The 26230-nt window shown below is 40.2% G+C and overlaps 3 protein-coding genes and 1 long non-coding RNA gene across 4 annotated transcripts; 3 read left to right on the top strand and 1 right to left on the bottom strand.

Annotated features, from left to right (window-relative positions):
- The first annotated feature begins 914 nt into the window (after nucleotides 1-914).
- LOC144016446 (creatine kinase U-type, mitochondrial-like) lies at nucleotides 915-10337 on the top strand. Its single transcript, XM_077517608.1, has 9 exons — nucleotides 915-1229; nucleotides 3728-3926; nucleotides 5218-5313; nucleotides 6258-6479; nucleotides 6571-6656; nucleotides 7535-7658; nucleotides 7952-8086; nucleotides 8151-8276; nucleotides 9268-10337. Exons 1-9 carry the CDS (start codon nucleotides 1084-1086, stop codon nucleotides 9379-9381), a joined length of 1248 nt encoding a protein of 415 aa, XP_077373734.1. The 5' UTR covers nucleotides 915-1083; the 3' UTR covers nucleotides 9382-10337.
- Nucleotides 935-2084, bottom strand: LOC144016447 (uncharacterized). The gene is made up of 2 exons (XR_013282912.1): nucleotides 1999-2084; nucleotides 935-1252 (listed from the first exon to the last, which is right to left on the bottom strand). It is a non-coding gene; the product is annotated as an uncharacterized LOC144016447 (long non-coding RNA).
- Nucleotides 10338-12772: 2435 nt separating the features above from the next.
- Nucleotides 12773-20130, top strand: pdia3 (protein disulfide isomerase family A, member 3). Its single transcript, XM_077517607.1, has 13 exons — nucleotides 12773-13105; nucleotides 14231-14309; nucleotides 14392-14509; nucleotides 14734-14841; nucleotides 15670-15799; nucleotides 15904-16020; nucleotides 16136-16261; nucleotides 16350-16532; nucleotides 16868-16976; nucleotides 17074-17202; nucleotides 17263-17342; nucleotides 18220-18277; nucleotides 19538-20130. Exons 1-13 carry the CDS (start codon nucleotides 12972-12974, stop codon nucleotides 19652-19654), a joined length of 1488 nt encoding a protein of 495 aa, XP_077373733.1. The 5' UTR covers nucleotides 12773-12971; the 3' UTR covers nucleotides 19655-20130.
- An 865-nt stretch (nucleotides 20131-20995) lies between these two features.
- ppib (peptidylprolyl isomerase B (cyclophilin B)) lies at nucleotides 20996-23902 on the top strand. Its single transcript, XM_077517606.1, has 5 exons — nucleotides 20996-21220; nucleotides 22073-22186; nucleotides 22732-22825; nucleotides 22910-23094; nucleotides 23514-23902. The coding sequence occupies exons 1-5, from the start codon at nucleotides 21086-21088 to the stop codon at nucleotides 23637-23639; spliced, it is 654 nt and encodes a 217-aa protein (XP_077373732.1). The 5' UTR covers nucleotides 20996-21085; the 3' UTR covers nucleotides 23640-23902.
- The last annotated feature ends 2328 nt before the right edge of the window (nucleotides 23903-26230 follow it).

Raw genomic sequence — 26230 nt, 5'->3', positions numbered from 1 at the left:
CCATGAAATTTAAAGCCGCTTCAGTGAAGTTACGCAACGGCACATTTGTAAAACCCTGCCGCTAATAATGGACTTTGATCTGGGTGCGGATTCCTTGGATATAGTTCATATCCATTCATATTCAAATGACGTTTTTTTTCTATTCCTCTTTGTAACCATCTCTTGCTGACGGTGCTTACAACTAATCGCACCCACATAATCATGTTCACTTCCCTGCAGAAGTACAGTTTTGAACCTTGAACCCGTGTCCCCGATGGCTTGATAAGAAGCTCGTCCTGAATGGGAAGGAGTGGCCTGCATGGCGTTATTAGCGCTCTTGTGACTGGGAGGGAGCACAAATCCACACGTTTGATGACTGGACTGACCATGCTGAACTACTAACTTGTTACACATTGCTAGCTAGATAATGTCATTGGCAAAAAAATAAGTTAAAAATATATAAACAAGCATTCTTTTTTTTCTTAGAAAGAAAAACTAATTTAATTTTATAGTTTTGTCGCCAACTCTATTTTAAAAAGGGCTAATCTCTTACCCTTGCAAAAAAAAAATGAAAATAAAAAATCATTATATAAAATGAATTTGAAATGTCGCTGTCTTCTGCAGCGTTTGCAACTGATGCCCTTCAAAATTCATACCACGTACTGTAGCTATCAAGTAAGCGATTTTCAGGAACATCCGCCTCCTGTTGAGAATTTTCAAAATAAAGCTAAGTTAATTCATGACCGTGAGCTTTCGTACAAGCAACGTGAATCGATTGATTTTGATTTACTGCTGAATGATTTGACGCAGAAATCCAGATTCATACATCGGAGCCATTTTATGTAACCCACATTGTTCAAAAGAACAACTATCACCCGAGCATTTGCGTCCTGTTTTGAACGCACACATCCGGTTTCGCTCTTACGCATCTACGTGTAGCTTGACGTCATCACTGTTTGGTTTTTTTCCCCCCTCTACTAGGTTTTTCGTTCCTTCACAGTCTCTCCCTTCCATCAGCACCATCTCTCCCAATCCACTTGTCCTTCTCTCCCTCTTCCGTCAGTGTGTTTACAACTCAGCGGCTCTACTCCGTATATTTGAAAGATGGCCAGCAGCTTCTCCAGGGTCCTGTCCTCCAAACGAAGCATCGGGATCCTCTCGGTGGTCGGCGGCTCTCTGACGGCCGGTTTTTTACTGCACCGGCAGCACGTCAACGCTGGAGCGCCCGGGCGCAGGCTCTACCCCGCCAGGTATCTGCATTTACTGGCATCTTCTGGTTAAAAAAAAAATATATATATATATATATCAATGATGTTAAGTTGGTCACTGTTTGTTGCCTTTTGCCCCCGTTTCTTTCTTGCTAATTAGAAATCTGCTCATGTGTGCTTATACGTGGAAAAGGCGCTAAAATAGGCGGGTGCGACCTTTCTTAGCTATAATTAGCATTCGCATGTTTAAATAAGAGAAACATAATTTAAATTGGAGACTAAATGTGACATCTATATTTTAATTTAACAAATTTAAGATGACTGGTTTCGCTTGGAAATGCTATTCTTAGCCCTCATTTGTTCTTAGCCGCTGGCTAACATTAGCATACGGAGATTAAAGGGATTAAAATGAATTCATGCTGCGTATAAATGTGACATAAATGAATCAAATTTTAACACGAATTTGTGGCACTTTTCTTAATTTTACCATTCTTGAGTCCTTGCTTTTGACTTTAAAGCTACAGTATCTATCTATCTATCTATCTAAAGTTCTTAAACTTTTTACTCCTATTCCTATATTTAATATTATTGTCGGCCCCTCTCACACTTTGCTTAAATGTAGTAAAAATACATAAATAAAACTGCACTTAAATGATTTGCTTGTGAATTGTGTTACTGTTCATCCAAATCATTGAACTGATCGTAACTGGTCAAATTAAGAATTCCATGTAAATAAACAATTTAAATTGACTTCTTAAAGATCAAATGCAAAACGTTTTTAAGCCAGAAGTTCATTCAAACTGAACTGTACCTGTGCAGTTTGTTTCCGCCTATTGCAGTTTGTGTTTTGACGATGGCACGCGTGTAGCTTGACATGTTGACAGTTGTTCACTTTCCCTTCATTTTCACTGTCGCACGACCTTGTACTGACAGCGTATCGCTAAATGTGCGCGTACGTGTCCCGAGGCGCGTCTGCATGCATTACAAAGCGGCGCGTATATGACCAGATTAGGCAAACATTATCTCTTAAAAGCTTGCTCTACAAGTAACAACATGCATAGACACTCGAATGTTGACAAACAGAAAAGGTATCGATCACAGTTTACTATTTGCTCGCCACCAATTTCGGATCGTTCACAAAATGTCACAACGCGAGCCTGCATGAACGCCGAACTACCTTGCGGACCAAACACTTTAGAAAATCAATTACCTTGAGCAAATATTGGACACAACAGAAACGGAACCTCTAAGGGCATAAAATCTGCCTTCAATTAGCCTTTGAACGGGTAGAGTTGACTTTGCTGTTGGTTTAATCTTGCATCAACCCTCGGCTGGCTCACTCGGTTGATCTTCAAGGAAAAATGACCATTTTTGGTACGTTTTCTGCTTAAATAAAACAAAGTAAGGCACCTTGATTGTCTTTAGTGGGCACCATAAAATGATGTGGGGTGGGTGGGGCCCGGATGTGGCCCCCAGACCTTGGATTTGACACGTGCCGTCTCAGCTAACTAAGCGGGATATGAAATGAAAACGGCTGCATCAGCTCTCCCTCACCTCCTCGCAGTTAGACGCAGTGGCAATAAGCCGCTCATTTAAAGCTGCTTTCAAGTTGATAAATGGAATTATTTTACTCTCTGATCACAGAGCCAGCGTCAACGATTGCTAGAACGAATGAGTCAACATTTCAAACGCCATTGCTGCATTCATAATAAAATCTTATTTATTTATTTAGTCATTCATTAACTGAAGATTAAAAAAAAAAAGTCAGTCTTTATGAAATATGAAAAAATAAAATAAAATAACTCATGCAAAAAAAACACAAAATATTGTGTTTTTGTACATTAAAGCAATGAAAAATATAAAAGTATTATAAATATATATAAAAAATATAGAAATATTATATATATATATTGAGGCACTAATGCAAGCCCACATTGAGTTCCTCCACATATTGATTGTTCCCCATCATCTGACCATTAACGTGGATTTGAAACGTAGAAGGGCCAAAACATGGCTTGTGAAAATTAAACTGCACTAAAAAAATAAAAATAAAATAGCCACCAGAGGGTGATAGAACTGCACAAATGGAAGTCAACCTGACTTTTTTTTTTTTTTAAACAGATGTGCCGCTTTGAATATCGTGACTTGATGATGACGATGAAATATTGTGTCAGTTTTAATATCGAGATATGACGATATTGCGGTTATCGTTACACCCCTATTGGGTCAATAGAGGCATGGAAGGCCTCTCGTTGAGGAAATATTAGTGATTGCAAGTAGATGATAGTCATTTTTTTTCCTGAAGTATTTTTTTAGTTGATTTTTTTGAGGTGAGGCATTTATTTTTTAAAGTGGCTGGTGACACCTGAAATTTAGGTGGAGAGGCCTCAATTTGAAGAATTGAAATTAAATAAGGGGGAAAAAATAATTGAGCTGTTTCATAGAGGTGAGGAGTTTATTTGATTCGTGCACCCAGTGAAAAAAATCTTCTATGTGAAAGATAAATGTCTTTTTTTTTTTTTTTGGTTTTGTTTGCTCAGCGCGGAGTACCCCGACCTGCGCAAACACAACAACTGCATGGCCAGCCACCTGACGCCGGCCATCTACGCCAAGCTGTGCGACAAGGCCACGCCCAGCGGCTACACGCTGGACCAGGCCATCCAGACGGGCGTGGACAACCCCGGGCACCCCTTCATCAAGACGGTCGGCATGGTGGCCGGAGACGAGGAGTCCTACGAGGTCGGACCTCTCGTTACCGACACCGCCGGCTCGCATCGCGCTTGTGAGCGAGTGGTGGAACGTCAATAAGCAGAAATACTGATATTAGAGGGCTCAAAATTCATCCATAATTTCATCATCAATGACTTTTACGTTGGAAAATGTTACAGACCAAACCAGTAACTGAATCATAATCGATTTATGAAAGATGGTCAGTCATGTTATGAATTATCTGCATCTGAAATAACCTCCGAAATGTTTACGCTATCACACGAGTAGCCTTTCATGAAGTAGCTCTCAAAGGTCATTTCCTCGTGTGAGATTGCTTAATTGCTGCTTATTTGCTTTTTGTTTAATCATTAAGACAAGGCGGCTTTATTTATAGCGCTCGTTTCATCAGGTAAGTCGATGTGTTTAACATTAAAAAAAAAAAAAAGCACAACGTTTACAAGAATTTAAAAACAAAAGAACTAAGAAATACTTGAAAAAAAATTCAAAGTTGGGAAATAAAATAAAATAAAGAACACTAGCTATTAAACAATAATCAGGAAAAAAAAGATTTGTGAGCTTAGTGAGTTTGGAAACTGTTTTGTAATGCGCATTACTGCCACCTACAGGATGGGAGTAGAACTTTATGGCCTGTCACATCATCAGCTTTTTAGCACAGTTGCTCCCAAAAACCGTATAAATGTTCTATTTTAAATATTACCCAAAGTCCCAAAGATGTATTTATACGTTTTTTATTATTATTATTATTATTTACTTATTTTTTATGCTAGAGCATACAGAAGGCTTTGATGCAGCCTCTGAACTGAAGAGAACGGTTGAAGCAATGGTAGTTATTACAAAAACCGGGTGGCAGCAGAGTATAAGAGATCAATCAGGGCCATGTTGCAACAAGCTCTTTTCCACACAGTTTTAATCAGATTTGTGAATAATGATGAAACTTAGCTATATTCTAATGCTAATTTCTGCAAAACGGAAGCAGATAGATAGAAATATACTTGGTTTTTTTTTTCTTTTCCTGATGAATCAAATCGAAATCAATCAAAAATCCAGCAAAGCAGCAGGGAGCGAAGGGGGTTTTCAGATGTTACATGTACCTAACATTACACAGAAATCCTTTTTAGCTCTGGGATGTTACATTGACCAATGCATTATTATCTATGGTGACTGTCAAATTATATTTCCTCTGAAAAAAAAATGTGTCGGAAATTAGAGCAACTTGGAAGAGGTTCCGGTGTTAAAGCCAATCAAAATGTCAGGTTGCATAACGTTCTGGCAGGTAATGCTAATTGTTTGTTGTTTGCAGGTGTTTGCCGACCTGCTGGACCCCGTCATAAAAGAGAGACACAACGGTTACGATCCCCAAATCATGAAGCATCCCACCGATCTGGACGCCAGCAAGGTAACGCGCGATGGAGGAGCAAAACTGCCAACATTCAAAATGAATGAATGGCCACAGAAATAAATAGATGACTAAAAGTGAAAATAAAAAATACAATTCAAAAATTAAATGCAGAAAAATAAATAGAAATGGAAATAAAAACAACAAAAATATATTTATATCCCTAAATAAATAAATAAAAGTAAAAATAAATGCAAAAATAAAAAACAAGATTAAAAAATAAGAATACATATAAAAATAAATGTCGAAATAAATCAAAAGTAAAATAAATAGAATTAAATATCAATCAATAAACAAAAATGCTCTGCTCTCGCATTTATTAATTTTGTGCTGCAGACGCTCTGCCAGGTCGAAATGTTATTCAAATGAGGGGGCGGTCCTAAGCGTGTCGTAGGTATACTTTAGGTATATTTTTGTATTTATTTTGACATTTATTTTTATATATATTTATTTATTAATTTTTTCAGGGGTATATGTATTTTTGTATTTATTTTTGACATTTATTTTTATATAGATTTTTGTATTTTTGTATTTATATTTATTTATTTGGGGGTATATGTATTTTTGTATTTATTTTGACATTTATTTATTTTTTCTAATCTCATTTTTATTTATTTTTTATTCATTTTCATGTATTTATTTAGGGGTATATGTATTTTTTGTTGTAATTTTTTAAAATGTAACTTTTGAATGATATATTTTTATATCAGTTTTTATTTTCACTTTTAGACATTTATGCCTTTATTTCATTATTTGTTTATTTTTATTGTTGGCAGTTTCGGTCTTCCATAGCACGCACGCACCCTCAACGATCATGTTAACATGACGTGATTATTTACATTTCATCTCTTCCAACATCGTTTTTGACAGATTGTGGGCCAATTCGCCGAACCTTCCTCACTTTTCTCTGAAAGATTGTCAAAGTTTCCACATTCTTCGTCCAGCTGCAGTCGGGCCACTTTGACGAGCGCTACGTGCTGTCGTCGCGTGTGCGGACGGGCCGCAGCATCCGGGGGCTGAGCCTGCCGCCCGCCTGCAGCCGTGCCGAGCGGCGGGAGGTGGAGCGCGTGGTGGTGGACGCCCTCGCCGGCCTCAAGGGCGACCTGGCCGGCAGGTACTACAGCCTGACGCAGATGACGGACCAGGAGCAGCAGCAACTCATCGACGTGAGCACACAAAAAAAAAACTTCAATCGGCATCTTGTGGGAAGTCGTTCGGACGTGTGCGCTCAAGTGACGTCGTCCGTGTTTCCAACAGGACCACTTCCTGTTTGACAAGCCCGTGTCCCCGCTGCTGACGTGTGCGGGAATGGCGCGCGACTGGCCTGACGCCCGCGGGATTTGGTGAGTTGCAAGAGCGTTGGATCAGCGGCGGAGATGTACTCAACCGATGGTTCGCCAGCTTTTAAATTAATAACATTAGAGGTGTCAAAATGAGTATGTTAATTTCAAGTTCCTTTAATGCCACTATTACAACATTTGTATCTCTTTCCACTTTGCAGCAATTAGCATTAGAATACAGTTACGTTTCATCAATATTCATCCACATTTACAAAAAGAGCTTAATGCAACATAATCCCTGCTGATCTCTTATAATCTGCTGACATCTGCTGGTCCTTTTTGTAATAACGACCATATCTTTAAGCCACCTATTCATATAAGAAGCTGCATCAAAGCCTTCTGTATGCTCTTGCATAAAAAAAAAAAAAAGTAAACAAAAAAACATATAAATACGTTTTTGGGAATGAAGGACAAAATATTAAAAAACGTATTTACATGTTTTTGGGTTTTATATGGTTATATTTGTATCTGTTTCCGTTTTGCAGCAATTAGCATTAGAATCTAGCTAAGTTTTGTCATTATTCACAAATCTGCTTAGAATTGTGGAAAAAAGCTTGTTTTCATCATGGCCCTGGTTGGTCTCTTATACTCTGCTGCCACCCACTGGCTGTTTTTGTGATAACTACCATTGCTTCAAGTGTTTTCTTCAGTTCAGAGGCTGCATCAAAGCCTTCTGTATGCTCTAGCATAAAAAAAATGTATAAATACGTCTTTGGGACCACGTGACGACCTCATCCTTGACATAATTATCGCGTCCCCTTAATAATTCAGCTGCGCTACCTTTTCTCCTCCCATTCCGTTGTGATATGTGTGCTCGTGTGGTTTGAGATGTTTTGCAAAGACAGCAAACGATTTATTTATTTTTTTTCTATCCTGCGCAGGCACAACAACAGCAAGACCTTCCTGATTTGGGTGAACGAGGAGGACCACACCAGGGTGATCTCCATGGAGAAGGGCGGCAACATGAAGCGAGTGTTCGAGAGGTTCTGCAGCGGCCTGAAGGAGGTTCGACTCCGTCCGGGCTTTGCACACGCGCGGGAGACGTTTTGGATGGAGGGCAGAAGAGGAGAGAAAAACGAGAAAATCGTTCGCTGAATCACGTGGACGGCAAAAGCGTTGGGGGTCAAAATTTTGTTTTCAAGTCTGTGTTGGGGTTTCAAATTCAGGTTTGAAGCCTTGGTAGCAAAGATCGGGCGGGGTTTCAAAGCAAAAATGAGGTCGGCACTTTTGACCGTTTCTGTTTGTAAACAAACAATTCAAAACGTGCAAACCCGCAAGTGTTTCCTCCCTGCCTGCAGGTGGAGCATCTGATCCAGGAGCGCGGCTGGGAGTTCATGTGGAACGAGCGGCTGGGCTACATCCTCACCTGCCCCTCCAACCTGGGCACGGGACTGCGGGCGGGCGTCCACGTCAAGCTGCCCCTGCTCAGCAAGGTAAGCGTCAACCCGTCGTTTACGCCAGGCGACGATGGGATCTCTCCTCAAAATCACCTTCCAGGACCCCCGCTTCAATAAGATCCTGGACAACCTGCGTCTGCAGAAGAGGGGGACGGGCGGCGTGGACACGGCCGCCGTGGGCGGGACCTTTGACATCTCCAACTTGGACCGCCTGGGACAGTCCGAGGTAGAAAAGCGAAGAACTTGACGCATACGCCGACATTTGGACGGCGATGGACGAGCATGAAATCACATCTTTTGCTTTGAAAACAGGAAGTAACTTTTTCATCAAACGCTCCATACGGGATAGAACGACATGTTTTTTCCTAGACCGGTACCGATTATTAGCAATCAAGGAGGAGATAAGGGGTGGGAACGATACGATACGATATGCGATACAAGGCTCACGATAACGATTATCTCACGATACGACCATCCCGCGATTGATATATTGCTCATGTAATAAATCCACGATAATCTATGATAAAACTAATCATAAAATCATCCATCCATCCATCTTCTTAACCGCTTCCTCCTCACAAGGGTTTGCCGTCATAAAATAATCATTATTATTATTACATAAATAAATTAAATCTAATAATTAATAAGAAAATAAATAATCAATAACCAAATAATAATAACAAATACATATGAAATAAATGAATAATAAAAATAAATCAGAATATAATAAGAATAAAATTATATAAATAAATAAAAATCAAATCATTAATAGGAAAATAAATAATAACTAAATCATAATAATAATAATAATAACAAATATTAAATGAATTAATAATAATACAAATAATTCATAAAATAATAAGAATAAAAATTACACAAATACTAAATAAAAATCTAATAATTAATATAAAAATATATAAAATAAAAAATAATCAATAACCAAATAATAACAAATAAATATTAAATAAATTAATACTAATAAATATCATAATATAGTAAGAATAAAATTATATAAATAAATATACAATATAATACATACATTTCAATAATAATAATAATAATAATAATAATAACTAAGCTCACTCAAATGAGGCTCTCCCCCGAGTGGCCCGCCAAGTTATTACGGAGCCGTTATAGTGGCTGAATTTTCCGATTTCCGGTTGATCTCTGTTGATCTGGTCGCTTACCTCGCGCGTCGGCCATCTTGCCGCTCGCAGGTGCAGTTGGTGCAGACGGTGGTGGACGGCGTCAACTACCTGGTGGAATGTGAGAAGAGGCTGGAGAGAGGCCAGGACATCAAGGTGCCCCCGCCCATTAAGCTGTTCAAGTAGAGCCACGCCCACTTGCCCCTCCCACTAAGCACACATGCGCCCCTCCCCCTCACTCACACCTTTGACCTCCTGGGCACGCATAGATGCCCATAGATATCTCCAAGAAATATCTATGTCAGTTGTTTCATTTAGTGATCCATCATAACTAATATAAGCCCCGCCCACCCACCTGTCCTATTATGTAATCAATATATTTAATACGCCGGACTAGGGTTGCAAAATGGTGGAACATTTCCATGGGAAGTCAAGATGGAGAATTCAATGTTTATTATTCTTTTTCATAATAATACAGTTCAAAATGTGACATTTCAAGTTGATCTTGACAAATCTCAAATCTTACGTGCTTGTTCGGCATCATCTGCACTTTTGCTAACCATTTCGGAAAATGGCTTCCCGTTTCCAGCGTTTTCCATTCTTGTGTGTTGGTTTCACCAAAAAAAAAAAAAAAAAAGTGGAGAAAACAAGAAGAAAAAAACAACAACAAATGTAAACATCCACAATCTACAACAGTGAACGACTAAAAATTCAATTTTTAAAAAAAAATTCTTACTTGATTTCCGTTAACCTTAATGGAAAATTTCCAACTTGGAAAGTTCCCAGAATTTTTGCAACCCGACGTCTGACACTCCGGAGCCACAAAAAACGCCGCGTGTTGATCAGCGGAAGCCAAAAAAAAAAAAAAAGTCCACAGATGGCATGCTTGCAAGATGGCGGCATTTTGGCTCCTCCCCACCCCGCCCCCACAGCATGCCGCCGCCTCCTTCCCCCGCCCCCACGTGAATCCAAAGTCATGCCATTGGTGCTCATGCTAACTCATCACTTGAAGTGGATTTGAATGTGACTGTGAAAAAAAACGTCGCAAGCCGCTCTTCTGTACTGTAAAGCCATTTGACGCAATATCATCGCAGCTCATCACTGAATGTCTTTTATTAAACAAATCATCTATTTAGCAGAAATGATGTCGTCTTTCTTCACTTTGGGAAGCGAAAGATTGAAGTCACCTCGCGGACGAGGTTTAAAGGAACAATCTGCGATCTCGAGCCTCTTTCGCAAGGATTTTTTACCCGCCTTTTTTTGCCGTGTCACTTTTTTTTCCCAAGTATCACTGATGTAAAATTTTGGAATTTTTCATTTTAGTTAGTTTTTTATTTTGTTTTGGGTTTTGTTTTTAAATTCAGATTAATTAGGGAGTTTTTATTTTTTATTTTTTTTATTAGTTTTAGTTATTTAATAAATGCTTAGTTTTAGTTTAATTTTAGTTTCAATATTAGTTTGCGTTTTTTTCCAACGTGTATTATTTATGTGCAATATTTATAAAAACAGCATGGGAGTGACAGCATCTTTTTGGTGCTTTTCTATTGGCTGCTGCCAGATGACGTCACTTCCGTGTGACACTTTTGCTTGCAAACAGTGCGTCGCCACGGCAACAGCACTCAAAGGAAATGAAAAGCTAAGCTTAGCTTTTCATATTAAATATCTAAAGATGTGAACCACCTCAAGTTTGAAGATGACCGGATAACATATCTCTCTTTTGGATCGTCTGTCTGACGTCATTGTTGAGCCTTGGCGGAGGTCTGCGCTTGACTGAGTGCTCTTGTTTCCCAATCAACCATTGTTTCCCCACTTATGAGGTACACAACATGTTATTGTCTGGATGTGGACGACAAGGCGCGCAGTGTTGTTGCGTTTTTTTTTGTTTTTTGTTTTTCTCCGCGGAGACGTGACGCGTTGGAGGAGCTTAACGGCGAGCGTGCCATCCTCATATTTCAATTCCTTCCTTCCTTGTTCCACATTAAGAGGAGCCAGCAGGTTGCCATGGCAACCACTTCTGTGGGGCTCCGATGGGGGGCAGGAAAGAAACGGGGGGGAAAAAGAAGCTAGGCGGGAAAAAAACATGCTGAAGGTCACAATACTGTTCAAGTCAAATGTGTCCTGCTTTGATATTAGGCAGCAATAAATAAAAAAAATCAATTAAAAGGCCTTAATTGTCATTCTTTCACCCCACATGTGCTATACACTGAGGATACTCCCGAGTCAAATTTGATACGTCTACAAAAAATTGATTTTTCAGGTATGTGGTCATGGTCGTAATCAGGAAATTGCGTAACTTGTACATGCTATAAATGTCGATATTTGTATGTTACTAACTTTAGTGAGTGTTCAAGAGGGAGCTTGAAACAATCCGGAGAATTTTCTGTCTCCACCACATTTGCACAGAAACATCTCTAATCTAAAAATCTAAAAAGTACGTGAAACAGCATAAGAATACACAAACGCCCGCACTAAATATAAGGAACAGAAGTAAAGTTCCTGAAATGTAACCAAATGGAGTGGAAAACGTGCTGTTAAAACATAAAAAAAAAAAATACACGTTCCTCTTTTCTTATCAGAAAAACTATTCGTACATTTTGAAAATATCTGTAGGTCACAGTTGTATTTAGGGATATTTTTGGCACTGAACTACCTGTGCATGGAAAATAAACAGTACGTAAGAAAAAAAAGTCCCAATTCACACGTTTATTTTATGGTAGGTAAAAAATACTAAGACATTTTTCATCAACCTGTATTAACCTCATTTGAGCCATTTAAAGTAAGCGTCAAGAAGGCAGCACAGCTGAAACCGGATTTCACGTTTCCCCTTCACAAAACCAAAAATCAATGGAAAAGAGCTCGAAGAAGCTGCTGGACTGCAGTGACCCTTGCAACTCAATCCGAGAGCGCCCTCTGCTGACCAGTTGTTGCACCGGCAGGTTAGTCACTGCAGGAAATCGCCTACTTGACCTTGTCACGTGGACATGAAGTGAGTCACATGACGTATACATTAATGTTACCTACGGGTGCATCTTAAAATCCCCCAGACTATTAAATACTATCATTTGTCTATAAAATTGTGAGTATTTATACCCCTCCACACTCTGACAATGAGCGCATCACTGCCACCTACTGTAGTGGAGGCGCAATTACATAAAACAACAAAAACATTATTCCTGAGCTGCGGTCGTGAGCTTGTTGCATGCCATGTACATTGTTAAAATGCGATAGGGAAACTGGGAATAACATTTGACAAAATTTTAGGTTTTTTTTTTTTAACCGCAAATGTTCTGTCTTGATAGCTCACGTTTTGGCATTGACATAAAATGTAAACCTCGTGCAAATCTTCTGAGAAACGAGTATGTTACGACTGAATTTCAAAATCAATGCAAAGTCTTTGTTTTTGAGTTTGTCCCTCCCAACATGGCCGTCACTTGGGCACGCCAGTGAACGCTCATCGTAATGGCGAATGACGTCGTCGCGCTCTGATTGGCCGCCTCTCGACGAGGCGCCGGTGTGCTGCGCCCCGATTGGCTGATACGCGCTGAGCGATACACCAGCTCGACCAATAGCGGGCTGCCACAGTGTGATAAGGAGCGGCGCCGAGGCCTGTTCCAACATCTTCCCCGCCTCCTCTGCCTTTTTCTTTCGATCCGCAACCCGGAGCAAACCATCACCGCAACAATCTCGACTTCTTTCTTCCTTTCCCCTCTCGCACGCCTTCCGCGGTGTTGTTTGCAAGCCAGTTCGGAGGATTTGTTGAGCCGGCGCCGAGTGCGATGCTGAGGCTGATCTTCCTGGCCGCGCTCGCCGGGCTCTCCCGAGCCAGCGACGTGCTCGAATACACCGACGACGACTTTGAAAGCAACATTCAGAAAGAAGAGCTCATCCTTGTGGAGTTTTTTGCCCCGTGGTGAGACATCGTAACGACTGATTCATTTCCTCCATGTGAAAGAGTAAAACTGTTTGTAAGCGTAACGACGACGACGTTAGCTTTTTTTTTTTTCTCGCGTCAAACGTCTTAACTGGCTTAACGTGCAGCTTGCGTGCAAGGTTCCTAACATAGTGTGTTTAATTAAACGTACATTTTAGCTTTCGAATTATGTTCACAAGGAAGTGTGCTTTTGTCATTTAAAAAAACTCGTGATGAGGTGTTAGCATGCTAGCTAGCTAGCGAGAGGCGAAAGTAACTGTAATGAAAGCATTAACTGCTGTTGCAGTTTTCGTATATAAGAAAATGCAAAGAAACAAACAAAATAAAAGAAAACGTCCCATCTTTTTTCATTTTTACAATAAACATCAAAGAAAATTTCCGCGTCGTTTGCACTTTAAACGCACCGTATAGCATTCACTAGGAAGTTGGGGACGTGCTCGCTCGCTGTTGTAACGCTCCGATTGGACGGCGAAGTTTGGGTGGCTGCCTCTGATTGGTTGATAGAAGATGTGACGTGTGGTCTGTGTAGCGAAACCTAAAAACATTTTTTGAAAGTGAAACGAAATGTCCTTTTCAAAGAGGCGTCACCCACGTACAAAATCAAAAACTTTCAAAGTGTGTTTTTGTTTATTCACAAGAGTATTGAATATTAAGAACAAAGTATACTGTGGATATTTTGTAAGCAGAAAAATAGGTAAATTACACACGTATTTAAGCCAATTGTAAACATTGTTTTTAAAGGTTTTTATATTAAAAGAAAGAACAATAACATGCAGCTATAGCTCATCTGTAAGCACTTGGACTTTGAACCAGTCACGGTTTGCTAGAATGGCGACTAGTTGTCAAGTCTGGTTGCTGACAGACCATTGAAGTGTCCTTGAGCAAGGCACGACCCTCATTTCTCCCAGCACCTTGAAATCTCTCCTTGCATTCCTACGTGTATGCCATCTGAATTTGCGCGAGTTCGGGTTCCTAATGCGCCATTGTAATGTCCTGTTAAATTTCTAAACATTCACAGCCGAGCAAACATTTCCCTTGCCAGGTTTGAGAGCAGATTACACATTCTCTTTGTGTTTCTAAAGTGTCATCTGTCCTTTTTTTAAGGTGTGGTCATTGTAAACGGCTCGCCCCCGAGTACGAGGCCGCGGCCACGAGTCTGAAAGGCATCGTTGCCTTGGCAAAGGTACTTGACGGGACATTTGCTTGCTTTTTAACCTGTATTTGGACTCTTGTTGCCTCATCCGTTTGTTTTTTTCCTCTCCTAGGTTGACTGCACAGCTCACACCAAGACTTGCAGCAAGTACGGAGTCAACGGTTACCCCACCTTGAAGATCTTCAGGGACGGGGAAGTCTCCGGGCCCTACGATGGACCCAGATCCGCAGGTACCTTCAATTGCACGAGTCGGTGCTAAAGTGGTTGATTTTCTTTACATTCTGTTTTTTTGTATGCAGCATATTGCTCATCTTCTTATAAAATATGCAACAAAAACAAGTTTTAAATGTATTCCTTTGGGGAAAATACAAGTAATATGTGTTCCAAAGCTATGCATTTGTTTGCTTTTTTTTTTTTTTTTTAATAGGATTTTAATTTAACTTTTTTTTGGTAGACGGGATTGTGAGTTTCCTGAAGAAGCAGGCCGGCCCCGCCTCCGTGGAGATCACCACTGAGGAGGCGTTCGAGAAGTTCATCGCAGATAAAGACGCCGGTGTTGTCGGTGAGTCGACGCGTGTTCCTCACTGAATAAGTAAGGTACTCAATTTTATTTTTTTTCAAGTGGTTGCATGAAATAAAATCATTTTTAATTCATTCAACTACACAAATACTTAAAAAAAAAAAAAAAAAAAATCTTGATTAAGAGTTTTGTTTTTTTCTTGTGTGCAGTCACTTGATGAAATAAAATGTAGTAAAATCAACATACCGTTTTTTACCGTTGGCTCCGGGCTGCTTTACTAGATTTTGATTGATTTTGTAAGGCCCACAGAATATTGTTGGATTGCTATAAAAACATGGAGCCTACTAAAAGAAAGATGAAAGTATTTCCATTTTGCAGCAGTTCGCATTAGAATATAGCTAAGTTTAATCAATTTTCACAAATCTATTTAGAATTGTGAGTAGTTGAGCTTTTTTTATTTTATTTTATTTTTTTTTTGGGAACATGGCCCTGGTTGATCTCCTTTGCTGCCAACTGCTGGCCGTTTGTGTAATAACTACCATTTCTGCAACCGTTCTTTGCAGCTGAGAGGCTGCATGCATCAAAAGCATTCTGTATGCTCTTGCATAAAACAAAATACGTATAAATACGTCTTTGGGAGTAAATGAGTTAATAATAACATGCAAATGTATTTATGTGCTGTATTGAATGTCAGGCAGAAATGTAGCCGCTGACATTTTTTGGCCCCACCTTTTTAAAATAAAATGTTGCTTTACCAGTTGTTCTAACACGAGCCGCCTTTGAAAATGAAAGTGAAAGTGAAAGCGTGAAGCCATTTGACTCTGGAATTCCCCCGTTCTTAACTATTTTTGATTTTTTTTAAACCTCCAGGCTTCTTTGCCGACAACCAGAGCCCCGCCTACGCCGAATACCAGAGGGCCGCCAGCGACCTGAGGGACAACTACCGCTTCGCCCACACCAGCGTCGAGGCGCTCCTACGCGGTCAAGGCGTGGACGGCGAGTGAGTGCTCCCAAAAAAAACCTTCAGTCCGCCTTCAATGTCATCACAAACAATGAACTGTACCAGTATTTTTATTTATTTGTTTATTTTTTTTCCATTTCCAGCGGCGTCGTCCTGTTCCGCCCACCCAGACTCGGCAACAAATTTGAAGATGGCTCGGTCAAATTCAGCGAGGAGAAATTCACCAAAAACAAAATCAAGACATTTATCAAGGAGAGCGTGTACGTTTTTTTTTTTTTGCCTTCTTGTCAGAAATGGCCTCAGCCCGTAAATATTTGGACTTTGCGATCAATGAGTGCAAACTGATAAAGCGCTAATCTGGTCTCGTCCAATCAGCTTTGGGATCTGCCCCCACATGACTGACGACAACAAAGACCAGCTGAGGGGGAAAGACCTGCTGGTGGCCTACTACGACGTGGATTATGACAAGAATCCCAAAGGCTCCAACTACTGGAGGAATAGGTACGAAGACTCCACTTTTGATTTCCAAGCGGACTTTTTTTTTTACAGGCGTGCAGAAAGTCACGCACTTCCCTCATGTGTCCACAAGGGTGATGAAGGTGGCGAAGAGCTTCTTGGACCAGGGCAAGCAGCTGAGCTTCGCCGTGGCCAACAAGCAGTCGTTCAGCCACGACTTGACGGATTTCGGCCTGGAAAACGCCCAAGGAGAGCTCCCCCTGGTGGCCGTGCGCACCGCCAAGGGAGACAAATACGTCATGACCGAGGAGTTTACGTGAGTTGGACCTGACAAAATGTCCACATTCTGCTTTTCATTTTTTATTTTTTATTTTTTTTTAACGAACACAATTTACTCAGTTGTGTACGATGGCGTATTAGGGCCAATTATTATTATTACTTTTATTTATATATATATATATATATATATATATATATATATATATATATATATATAAATGAGGAGTTTACGTGAGTTGGACCTGACAAAATGTCCACATTCTGCTTTTCATTTTTTTTTTTTTTTTTTAAAGAACACAATTTACTCAGTTGTGTACGACGGCATATTTGGGCCATGTATATTTTTTTTATTTTATCCCCCCTTCCAAACAGTCGCGATGGAAAAGCTCTCGAGAGCTTCCTCCAGGATTACTTTGATGGCAAGCTGAAGCGTTACCTCAAGTCGGAGCCCATCCCGGAGAGCAACGACGGACCCGTCAAGGTGTGACCCGTTGTTTACAAACGAGAAAAGGTCAATTAAAAAAAACAAAACAAAACAAAAGCGCCGCTCGCTCATCGCCGCCGTGCACGTTTTGCAGGTTCTGGTGGCGGAGAACTTCGACGCCATCGTCAATGACGACAGCAAAGACGTGCTGATCGAGTTCTACGCGCCGTGGTGCGGCCACTGCAAGAGCCTGGAGCCCAAATACACGGAACTCGGAGAGAAGGTGAGCGCCAACGCCGCCAAATGGAGTCCAAAATGATCACCTGCCCCGTCTCGCAATCAGCTGGCCAACGATCCCAACGTGGTCATCGCCAAGATGGACGCCACAGCCAACGACGTGCCTTCGCCTTATGAAGTCAGCGGGTGAGTTGGACAGCAAAATGGAAAAAGGGGGTCAAAAGTGACATCATCGTCCGCCCGCTTCACAAGCCGATTGTCTCAAACAAACAAGTTGAAGAGGCCAAATTTGTGGCTGCGCTGATTTAGGAGTCAGAATAACAGGAAATATTTGGATGAATAACACTTGTAGATTGATTGCGTAACGTTCTTAACCGCACAAACGTCACAAAAGTCAAGAAGTGAAGAAGTTCATACTGTAATACTAATTAGGGGTGTCAGAATTACTGTTAATATTTAGTTAAAGTTCATTTAATGCCAGTTTTTTGTTGTTGTTGTTGTTGTTTTTTTAAATTAATGACCGCCCCTTACTGACCTGTGCTGGGGGAATTCCAGCCACAACGTAGCAGACACGTCCACGGCAAAATTTAGTATTCGTAAATGTATTAACAATGCTCATATTTTGTGGCAACTGGGGTCAAGTTGTTAAAATGTGCAGAATTGCACAAGTTTACTTCATGTTAAAGATTCGATCGCTCTTAATATGAAAAGAAAAATGCACTGAGCTGTCACCAGCGTCTTACAAATGCAATGATGCCATCTAGTGGCAGAAAATTTGACCTAAACACAAATCAATATCACTCGTTTTTTGCAGTACATCTTTAATTTTAACTACACTTTATGAATTATGAAATTACTGTATCATTGACTTAAAGATGCAGCCATATTTCTATTATTTTTTCCCCCACATTTATGTTGAGTATGAAAAGTTAGAAAAAAATTATTGTAACTTTAGAACAGATATAAAATTTGCGATAGTGCGTCAACTGTTGAAATCATGCGAAAATTACCATTAAAAAATTGCCTGACGATGGTGATAATATTAAAATCTTTGTTCCCTTAGATTCCCAACAATCTACTTTTCGCCAGCCGGCAGTAAGATGCAACCAAAGAAATATGAGGTAAGTGTTTGCGACCACACCAAACGACGCTCGTGACTCAATCAGGAGAAAATTGATTGTCCCCATCGGGGAAAATTGTATTCATAAGTGCAAACACTATCAAATTAACACAACTGTCATTTAAAAAAATGAACACTTTCGGACAGCGGTGTCCAAACGACGGCCCGCCGTCCATTTTTTTCCGTGGCCTACGACATATGCTAAAAATGGCATTTGACTCGGTTCAAATAAAATAAAACAAAAATGTTTGGAGATGGTCAAAGTAAGAATTGAGGGTGTTGAAAAACACAGCTGCTATTAATTAAAGTTTATTTTAGTTAACTAAAACTAACGAAAAAACTGAATTCAAAACACTTTTGTTAACGAAATAAAATATAAACGAAGATGCTTTTTTAAAAAAAAAAAAAAAAAAAAACTAACAAACTACATTTTATGTTTACAAAATTGACTAAAATAAACTAATTATAGCAAAAATGTCCTTCGTTTTAGTCTTTGGTAATTAATTCAACGCATGAGCCTTTGTGGATGATTTTAAATGTTTTTTCTTCTTTTTTTTTAGTAGATTCAATTTGATATAAACTGAATGACATTGCGCCCATGATGTTTTTGTTTGTTTTTGTTTTTTTTTAAATATTGCGCACAAGTAATACACACTTTAAAAAACAAAACAAAAAACTAAGCATTTATTAAAGAACTAAAACTAATTTTAAAAAAAACTAACAGACCCACCTTGAAAACTAATTAAAACTAACAAAATAAATAAAAAAAAACTCAAAACAAAATTAAAAACTAAAATGAAAAATTCCAAAACTATAAATAAATTGGTTTATATATTGTAGCATTTTTCTATATATGCAAAAGCACCAATAAATTATTTGTACAATTTTTAGGACTAAACACAATTTCTCTTCATAACATGATGTGGCCCTTGCGTCCTTCTGAGTTTCTGTATGTGGCCCTCAAATGGAAAAAGTTTGGACACACCTACTTTTAACGTTTCCATTAACGTCATCGAAGTGTTTTGCTGCCATCTTGTGGTATCTATTGGCAGTGTAGATGGAAATGAGTCATGGTTGACAACTCTGGATGTGTTCCAAACAAAATGCACAAATGCCTGTTGCGTTTCTTGATACCAACAAAGTTAAGACTGTTGACTAATAGGGAATTTCTAATCATTTATTTGGGCAGGTACTTGCTCATTAAAAAAAAAGTGACTCACCTGGCTTTAAAAGCGAACGTTGTTGTCTTGCGGCATTCCAGGGAGGCCGCGAGGTGAGCGATTTTGTCTCCTACCTGAAGAGGGAGACCTCCAACCCCTTGGTGATGCAGGAGGAGCCCAAGAAAAAGAAGAAGAAGAAGAGCGACGACGAGCTATAAAGAAAAATGAAATCAAAGCGGGAATCTGACATCCCCCGCCGAAACTTGGGAGTTTTCCGACAATTGTTTAGGGGGGGGAAATCGACAGAAGAGAAGTAAATTATATTCCACTGTCTTAGTGAACTACAAAAAATGCTCTGAAGCCAAGTTGATTTGGGTCCTCTGCCAATGCTGTGGAAGAAGTGGAGCTGTTTTCTTTTTCGTGAACGGGGGACCGCTTTTTCAGATTCATGAATTTTGCTTTTTTTTGGGGGGGGGGTAAGTGTTTGTTTTGTTAAAAAAAAATAATTGTCTACTCCACACCTCCGGCTGATGATGCACTTGGGCCACGCAGCATTCGACATCACCTGCCGTTTTGTTCTTGTTTTACTTGTCACGTGGGGGGGTTGTAACGTTAATGTTGAATGCCTTCCTTTTTGGTTGTCTGTTTTTGTACATTTGGAAGGATTGTGAAATAAAAGGCCCACAAAACGTAATTTTTTTTTTTTCTTTTAAAGCATCACCACTGCCATGGAGAATGTAATGTATAAACCGGAATTTGTATACAATTGACCATTTTTATCAAAAAGAACAAGTACTGCATATTTAAATGTATTTTAGCCAATTGAGAAATATATTAATGATCAATATTTACTTCTACTAAAAAAAAAGACATTTTCAATGAATCCTCTATTCCCCCAAAATAAATTGCTGCACTGGCTGTAGTGTAGCCCAAAATAGTGGACTGTCAAAAATATGCATATAATTGATACCCACTGAAATATATATTGAAGAAAAAAAAAAAGTTCAAAACACTGTTGAACGCTGATGAGCATTATGCGTTCTCCAGAGAAAGTGCCCCCATTTTTTTCCCCGTTGCTGATAAAACCCCCAATGGGGTATATGCCACGGAAGAGGCGGGACTGTTTTTTTGCACATCAGTTTGTTTCCGGTTCGGTTTGCGACGTGTGGGCTGCGTCAAAAATAATTGTGCTTCCGACTTTGTACCCCTCTGTTGCGCGCTCGCAACACGAACCGGAAATAAACTGATCACGTCCCTCCTCTTCCATGGCATATACCCCATAAGTGTCTTCCACGAAACATTTTAAAACAATTCGCGAAGAAGTGAATTCCACATGTGCTCAACCGCGAGTATGCGGACTTCCATTGAAGTTTAGAAGTAGGGAAAACGCGTAAACAGTAGTTAACGCGTCTCTATTTAATCGGCCGACAAACTAACCAATCAGAGCGTTGCGCGTCGCTACTTCATGAAGACACGCCCACATAGGCCGCATCACCCGTTGGCTACTACGCTTTGGAAAAGTGAGTGGCCAAGTGACCCAATCGCAGTGCCAGTGCCCACCCCGGATATCGTACGCCGTTTCCGGTCTGCGCTCCCGAGTATAAAAAGCTACCAGTGTTGTGGGCCGCTCCGTAAATGTTTTTTCGTTGATGGTTAGACTCTGCGAGAGAAGGATGAAGTTCCTTGTGGCTGCCACGGTCATCGTGGGCTCCGTGTTTTTTCTCGCCTTCCCCAGCGGCTCGTCGGCGGACAACAACAAGAAGGGCCCCAAAGTAACCGCCAAGGTGAGTTGGCAGGCTCGCTAGAAAAGAGACTCCGGAGCGGAATCGATGCTACATCGGAGCTAATGCAGCTAGCGGCTGGCTAAGCCACGTCATGCTCAACACCATCTCGCCAGCTAGCTTGCCTGCGGCGTACAACACCAATCTGGTATTTGCCATGCTTGGGTTACATTTCAAATAACAAATCCACGCCCGCCGGCTAAACGTTGTGGCTTAGTCGTAGTAATATTATTGTTGTGTTTGGCACGCATTTTCGACATATATGAATTATTGATTCGCGTCAACGTAGGTCACTTAAAAAGAAAAGAAAATCAAACTAGCTAGCCGGTGCTAGCCATGTAGCAGTCATAGGCCTTTGTTTGGCTGTGAACGCTCATTTTTGTCCACCAGTCTTGAAAATATGTAAAACAGATGCCCTTACATCTCACGATAAGAATATGGATCCATATTTGGAATGTTTTGAGCGGTATTCGTCTCACCGACTTGTGTTATAATGGAGTGAAGAAGGAAAGTCTTAAAAGACAAATAAATGATTTATTGTGCATTTAAACGCCAAAATGTTCAACCAAACTATCCAATTTTGTCTAACGGAAGTCCTCAAGCCTAATATTAACATAACGTCAAATGACGTGGAGGGGTTAACGAAAATTAGCACTGATTTGTCGTGATTTATAAACCTTTCGAAAAAGTGTCACTTTAATTTACGTAGAAGAGCCTCAGCCATGCAATTTGCTTAATTCTGTAGGAATGCCAACTGTAACCAGAGCCCCTAACTATCCGAAAATTGTCTTTGTATGCATGCTTTTATAACAGTTTTAGTAATTTCATACAATTGTAACGTCTTCTTTGTTACAGGTGTACTTTGACATAAAAATCGGAGATGAGGAAATCGGAAGGATCGTCATCGGGATGTTCGGGAAGACTGTCCCCAAGACTGTTGCAAACTTTGTGGCCTTGGCAACAGGAGAGGTAAAAAGGTTGGGGATGCAAATGATGGATGGGTGAAGGAAGGTCACTGACTGGACTATCTTTTTTTTTTTTATATATATATATATATCTGCTAAATAAATAAAAGCCATAATTTTAATTTCTGAACAAGCTCATCTGTGTATGGATTTGGGATAATTTGACTATAAATATCTCCAACTTGATCGTGCTTCTGAATATGCATTCCTATATATTGCTAGCTGTTGCAAAATGGCTACTTCTGGACTCTTTGAACCGAATTAATTTCAGTTTTGTTGATGGTAGACATTTTGTCTTGTTTTTGTCAGGAGGAAAAAAAAAAAAAAAAAAAAAAAGGTAATTGACCAAAAAACGAAAACCAGTCTGCTCGTTTGGTAATTTTCCAGGTCCTATCAAATGTGGCAGTGAAGGGTTTGTTTACTATGAGTAGGCTTAATCCTGAAGTTTGTGAGACTTGATTGTGGTGAAAAAGTATTTTCAACATTTTTATTTTTTTTGGTATGTTTATGGTCGGTAACAATGACCATTTGTTTTGTCACCATGTGCAGAAAGGCTTCGGCTACAAGGGCAGCAAATTCCATCGCGTCATCAAGCAGTTCATGATCCAGGGAGGAGACTTCACCAAGGGAGACGGAACCGGAGGTAGGACACACCGGCCTCCATTTCAATCGTGATGACTGTCCTCGTGCATGTCATTCATCCGCGCGCGTCGTTTATTTTGCCAAGGCAAGAGCATTTACGGCGACCGCTTTGCCGACGAGAACTTCAAGCTGAAGCACCACGGCCCCGGCTGGCTCAGCATGGCCAACGCCGGCAAAGACACCAACGGATCGCAGTTCTTCATCACCACCGTGGAGACCAGCTGGCTGGACGGCAAACACGTCGTCTTCGGAAAAGTACTGGAGGGAATGGTGAGGTTTTTTTTTATGTATTTTTTTTCTATTTATTTTTTTTAATATATATTTTCACTTAACGCAGAATCCAGACTTTCAATCTTGAGGTGACATAATATTGCGCAGCTCCCGCAGACTAAAGGAATAAGGCAGAGTTTGAAAACATTAATCAGACAGTTGAGCGTTTGAGAGTTACTAAATTTGTTCAGCACTTGGAATTGTTTAAAAATGTGCTAAAAAAAAAAACTTGGGGACAGACCCATACTACTGATATGTGAAAAGTGTCAAAGTGTGACCACATTAGGACATGCACTTTTTTTTAGCCCGACAACAATATAGTTATGAGGATAGTCTTTTTGAGCATTTTTTTTTCTTCATTTTTGTATTTCAACATGCGAAGTCGCTCTACTTCCATACAACCATTTGTTTTTATTTAGGACGAGGTGGTGAAGAAGATCGAGGAAACAAAGACTGACGGTCGCGACAGGCCCCTGAAAGATGTGGTCATCTACGACTGCGGTTTGATCAAAGTGGACGAGCCGTTCGCCATCTCCAAGGAGTAAGAGGAAGCGCGGGGCAGGGGAACCACGAGGAGATTTCATCGTGCGGGCCACCCGTGTCCATCCTGGAGGAGACGCTTGTTGGGCTCTCCACGTGCCGTCAGCAGCCGTCTGGAAGCGCCCGAGGCACGTCCACAACATCAAGCATTCCAAGGTGCACTACTAATTCAATGGGCAACGGTTTTTTCTTTTTTGTTTTTTTTTGTAATTGTTTAAAAACAGGAAGGAATTCCTTTGAAATAAAGCTTCCAGGTTTTGTTAAATTATTGGAAATTGTCACCTTTTTTTTCTACTTTAAAATGCGATCTTTAAACTAGACAAAGTGACATTTCTGCAGAAGTTCTGCGGGAATGCTGAAAGCTGGATGCTAATAAAACATTTCCCAAGCGAGATTTGAACCAACGTACTTGCATGTCTCCGTAATGCCAGGCAAGTATTTGACATGTGAGCCAACTTGGCTTGTTGAAAATCATGGCAAATGGCCTATTTATATGTAAAAGTTATCTCAATGTACCCTCCATTCATTTAGATGGGAAAATTGAACTAATGATATTCAATGGAAAAATGCCATAAAATAAAATTCACGCAATAGCGCCACCTAGGCATGCAGTACCCGGCATTCATTGAGAAGGAAAAGTGGACTAAGATAGTTGGTATACATGTACTCACTTAGCATAATTGGCATGGATACATTTGCAATGTACAGTCAGAGGTGGGATTCGAACCCGCGACCTCCTGGTTACTGCACAACGCATTTTACCAAATGCTCCACTGAGCATCGTCACACAGCTGGTAATGATGCAAAGTTGTATGTATGGAAGTGGGCATGGAAAGTGGGACTTAGAAAAAGTTTCATGTCAGTCCCATTGAAAATGAATGGGGAAAAGTTGGTATTTAACATTAAATTGTGTGAATACTGTAAGTACTGTGAAATCAAACAATATATTCCCAAGATGGCGTTGAAATTTGAACGGTGTAAATCGGAAGTATTATGTGAGAGTTATTACACGTCAAAGTGTGGAGAATAAAAAGCCGAATAACGTGGGAATTCTTTCAGCATTCCCACAATTAGGGGTTACAAAGTGCAGAAAAGTTCTGTAATTCTTCTATAGACGACCTAGGGGGCGCCACCATTCTGTAGCTTTCAGACGGCTCTGGGAGCTTTCCTATGGCTGGCTTCCAATGCAGCCACTAGGAGTCAGTATTGTGACGAGTACTGCAACATGCTATACAGGTTGCTGCATTTTTTGTTTTGTTTTTTGTTTTCATTATTGCTTTAATTTTCAGTCATCAGAAAGCATCTGTCAGCACACACACGTTAGGAGTGGAAATTCTCAATTCTAGCTCTCCTTTTACAAAAACAGCATTTTTGTGATGCATTTTCATGGCAGTTTGGGCAACTAAAGTGCTTCAGTGGGCTTGTTTGTCCCAGTTAAATCACACACAGGTGGGCGTACAAAAACAACTTATTTCTCATCTTACAAGTGTTTGCCACACCTTCCTGTCTTTGTCTCACCTTCCTGACACTCCCTTGCAGCATGTTTGAACACACTCTTGGCAGACGAGTTCCAGCCCGGCCTTTGCATGCTGCACTTGGTACAATCGTTAACTAGACTAAGTGCAATTTCTGGAGAAATTGCGTGGGAATGCTGAATGCTAAGATTTGAATGCATGTGGAATGGGTATGAATTCAATGGAGAGATAAATTATGATCTCCTGGTTACTGGGCAATGTACTTTAGCAACTGTGCCACTGTGCCACTGAGCAGTATCAGACACCTGGTAATGATGATAAGGTATACTGTATGTATGGAAGTGGTTGTGGAAAGTGAAACTTAGAAAAAGTTAAATGTCTATCCCATTGAAATGAATGCTTCAGCATTCCCACAATTAGACTAAGTGCAATTTCTGGAGAAATTGTATGGGAATGCTGAATACTAATATCTAAATGCTAAGATTTGAATGCATGTGAAATAAATTTGGAGATAAATTATGACCACCTGGATACTGGACAACGCACTTTACCAACTGTGCCACTGAGCAGTATCGGACACCTGGTAATGATAAGTTATATGTATGGAAGTGGGCGTGGAAAGTGATACTTGGAAAAAGTTCAATGTCTGTCCCATTGAAAATGAATGGGGGGGGGGGGAGTTGATATTAAATGTTAAATTTTGCGAGTACTGTAAGTAATCTGGAATCAGACAATATATAACCCAGGAGGTGTTATATTTTTATAGCTAGTTATCAGCAGCATTCCCACAACAATAACAATAACAACAGTCCAATGAGGTCCAACCAGTGTGGACAGTCGTGTAGAACTGCCCTGAATTACACTAACGGTTGTTTTGAATACTTTGACTATCACACAAGGGTCTATGTATAAAGTTTAGTGAATTTATTTTTCCCAATTGTATAAGAGAACTTCCAAATCTGTCCTTGTCGGTTTTAGCGCTCACAAACCTTTTGTAAACTAGGAGCAAAGTGTACAACTGCTGCTACCAGTAATGTTGTTGGCCCGAATCATCAAGTGTGATGACTTTCCACCTCCAGCGTGAAGCCCGTTCTGGGCTGCCAGGAAGTGCGATGCGATGT

The sequence above is a fragment of the Festucalex cinctus genome, chromosome 3 (genome assembly GCF_051991245.1).
Source record: "Festucalex cinctus isolate MCC-2025b chromosome 3, RoL_Fcin_1.0, whole genome shotgun sequence".
NCBI classification, from domain to species: Eukaryota; Metazoa; Chordata; class Actinopteri; order Syngnathiformes; family Syngnathidae; genus Festucalex; species Festucalex cinctus.
The sequence above is the reverse complement of the archived record's forward strand: the minus strand, read 5'-3'. Positions and strand labels throughout refer to the sequence as shown.

Excerpts from the sequence above, each read along its gene's own strand:
- LOC144016446 (XM_077517608.1), top strand. The coding sequence starts at position 1,084 with ATGGCCAGCAGCTTCTCCAGGGTCCTGTCCTCCAAACGAAGCATCGGG. Across the intron at positions 3,927-5,217 it reads GAGACGAGGAGTCCTACGAG|GTGTTTGCCGACCTGCTGGA; the intron begins GTCGGACCTCTC and ends TGTTGTTTGCAG. Across the intron at positions 7,659-7,951 it reads TCTGCAGCGGCCTGAAGGAG|GTGGAGCATCTGATCCAGGA; the intron begins GTTCGACTCCGT and ends CCCTGCCTGCAG.
- pdia3 (XM_077517607.1), top strand. The coding sequence starts at position 12,972 with ATGCTGAGGCTGATCTTCCTGGCCGCGCTCGCCGGGCTCTCCCGAGCC. Across the intron at positions 14,510-14,733 it reads CGATGGACCCAGATCCGCAG|ACGGGATTGTGAGTTTCCTG; the intron begins GTACCTTCAATT and ends TTTTTTTGGTAG. Across the intron at positions 17,343-18,219 it reads TCGCCTTATGAAGTCAGCGG|ATTCCCAACAATCTACTTTT; the intron begins GTGAGTTGGACA and ends TTGTTCCCTTAG.
- ppib (XM_077517606.1), top strand. The coding sequence starts at position 21,086 with ATGGTTAGACTCTGCGAGAGAAGGATGAAGTTCCTTGTGGCTGCCACG. Across the intron at positions 22,826-22,909 it reads CAAGGGAGACGGAACCGGAG|GCAAGAGCATTTACGGCGAC; the intron begins GTAGGACACACC and ends TATTTTGCCAAG. Across the intron at positions 23,095-23,513 it reads GAAAAGTACTGGAGGGAATG|GACGAGGTGGTGAAGAAGAT; the intron begins GTGAGGTTTTTT and ends GTTTTTATTTAG.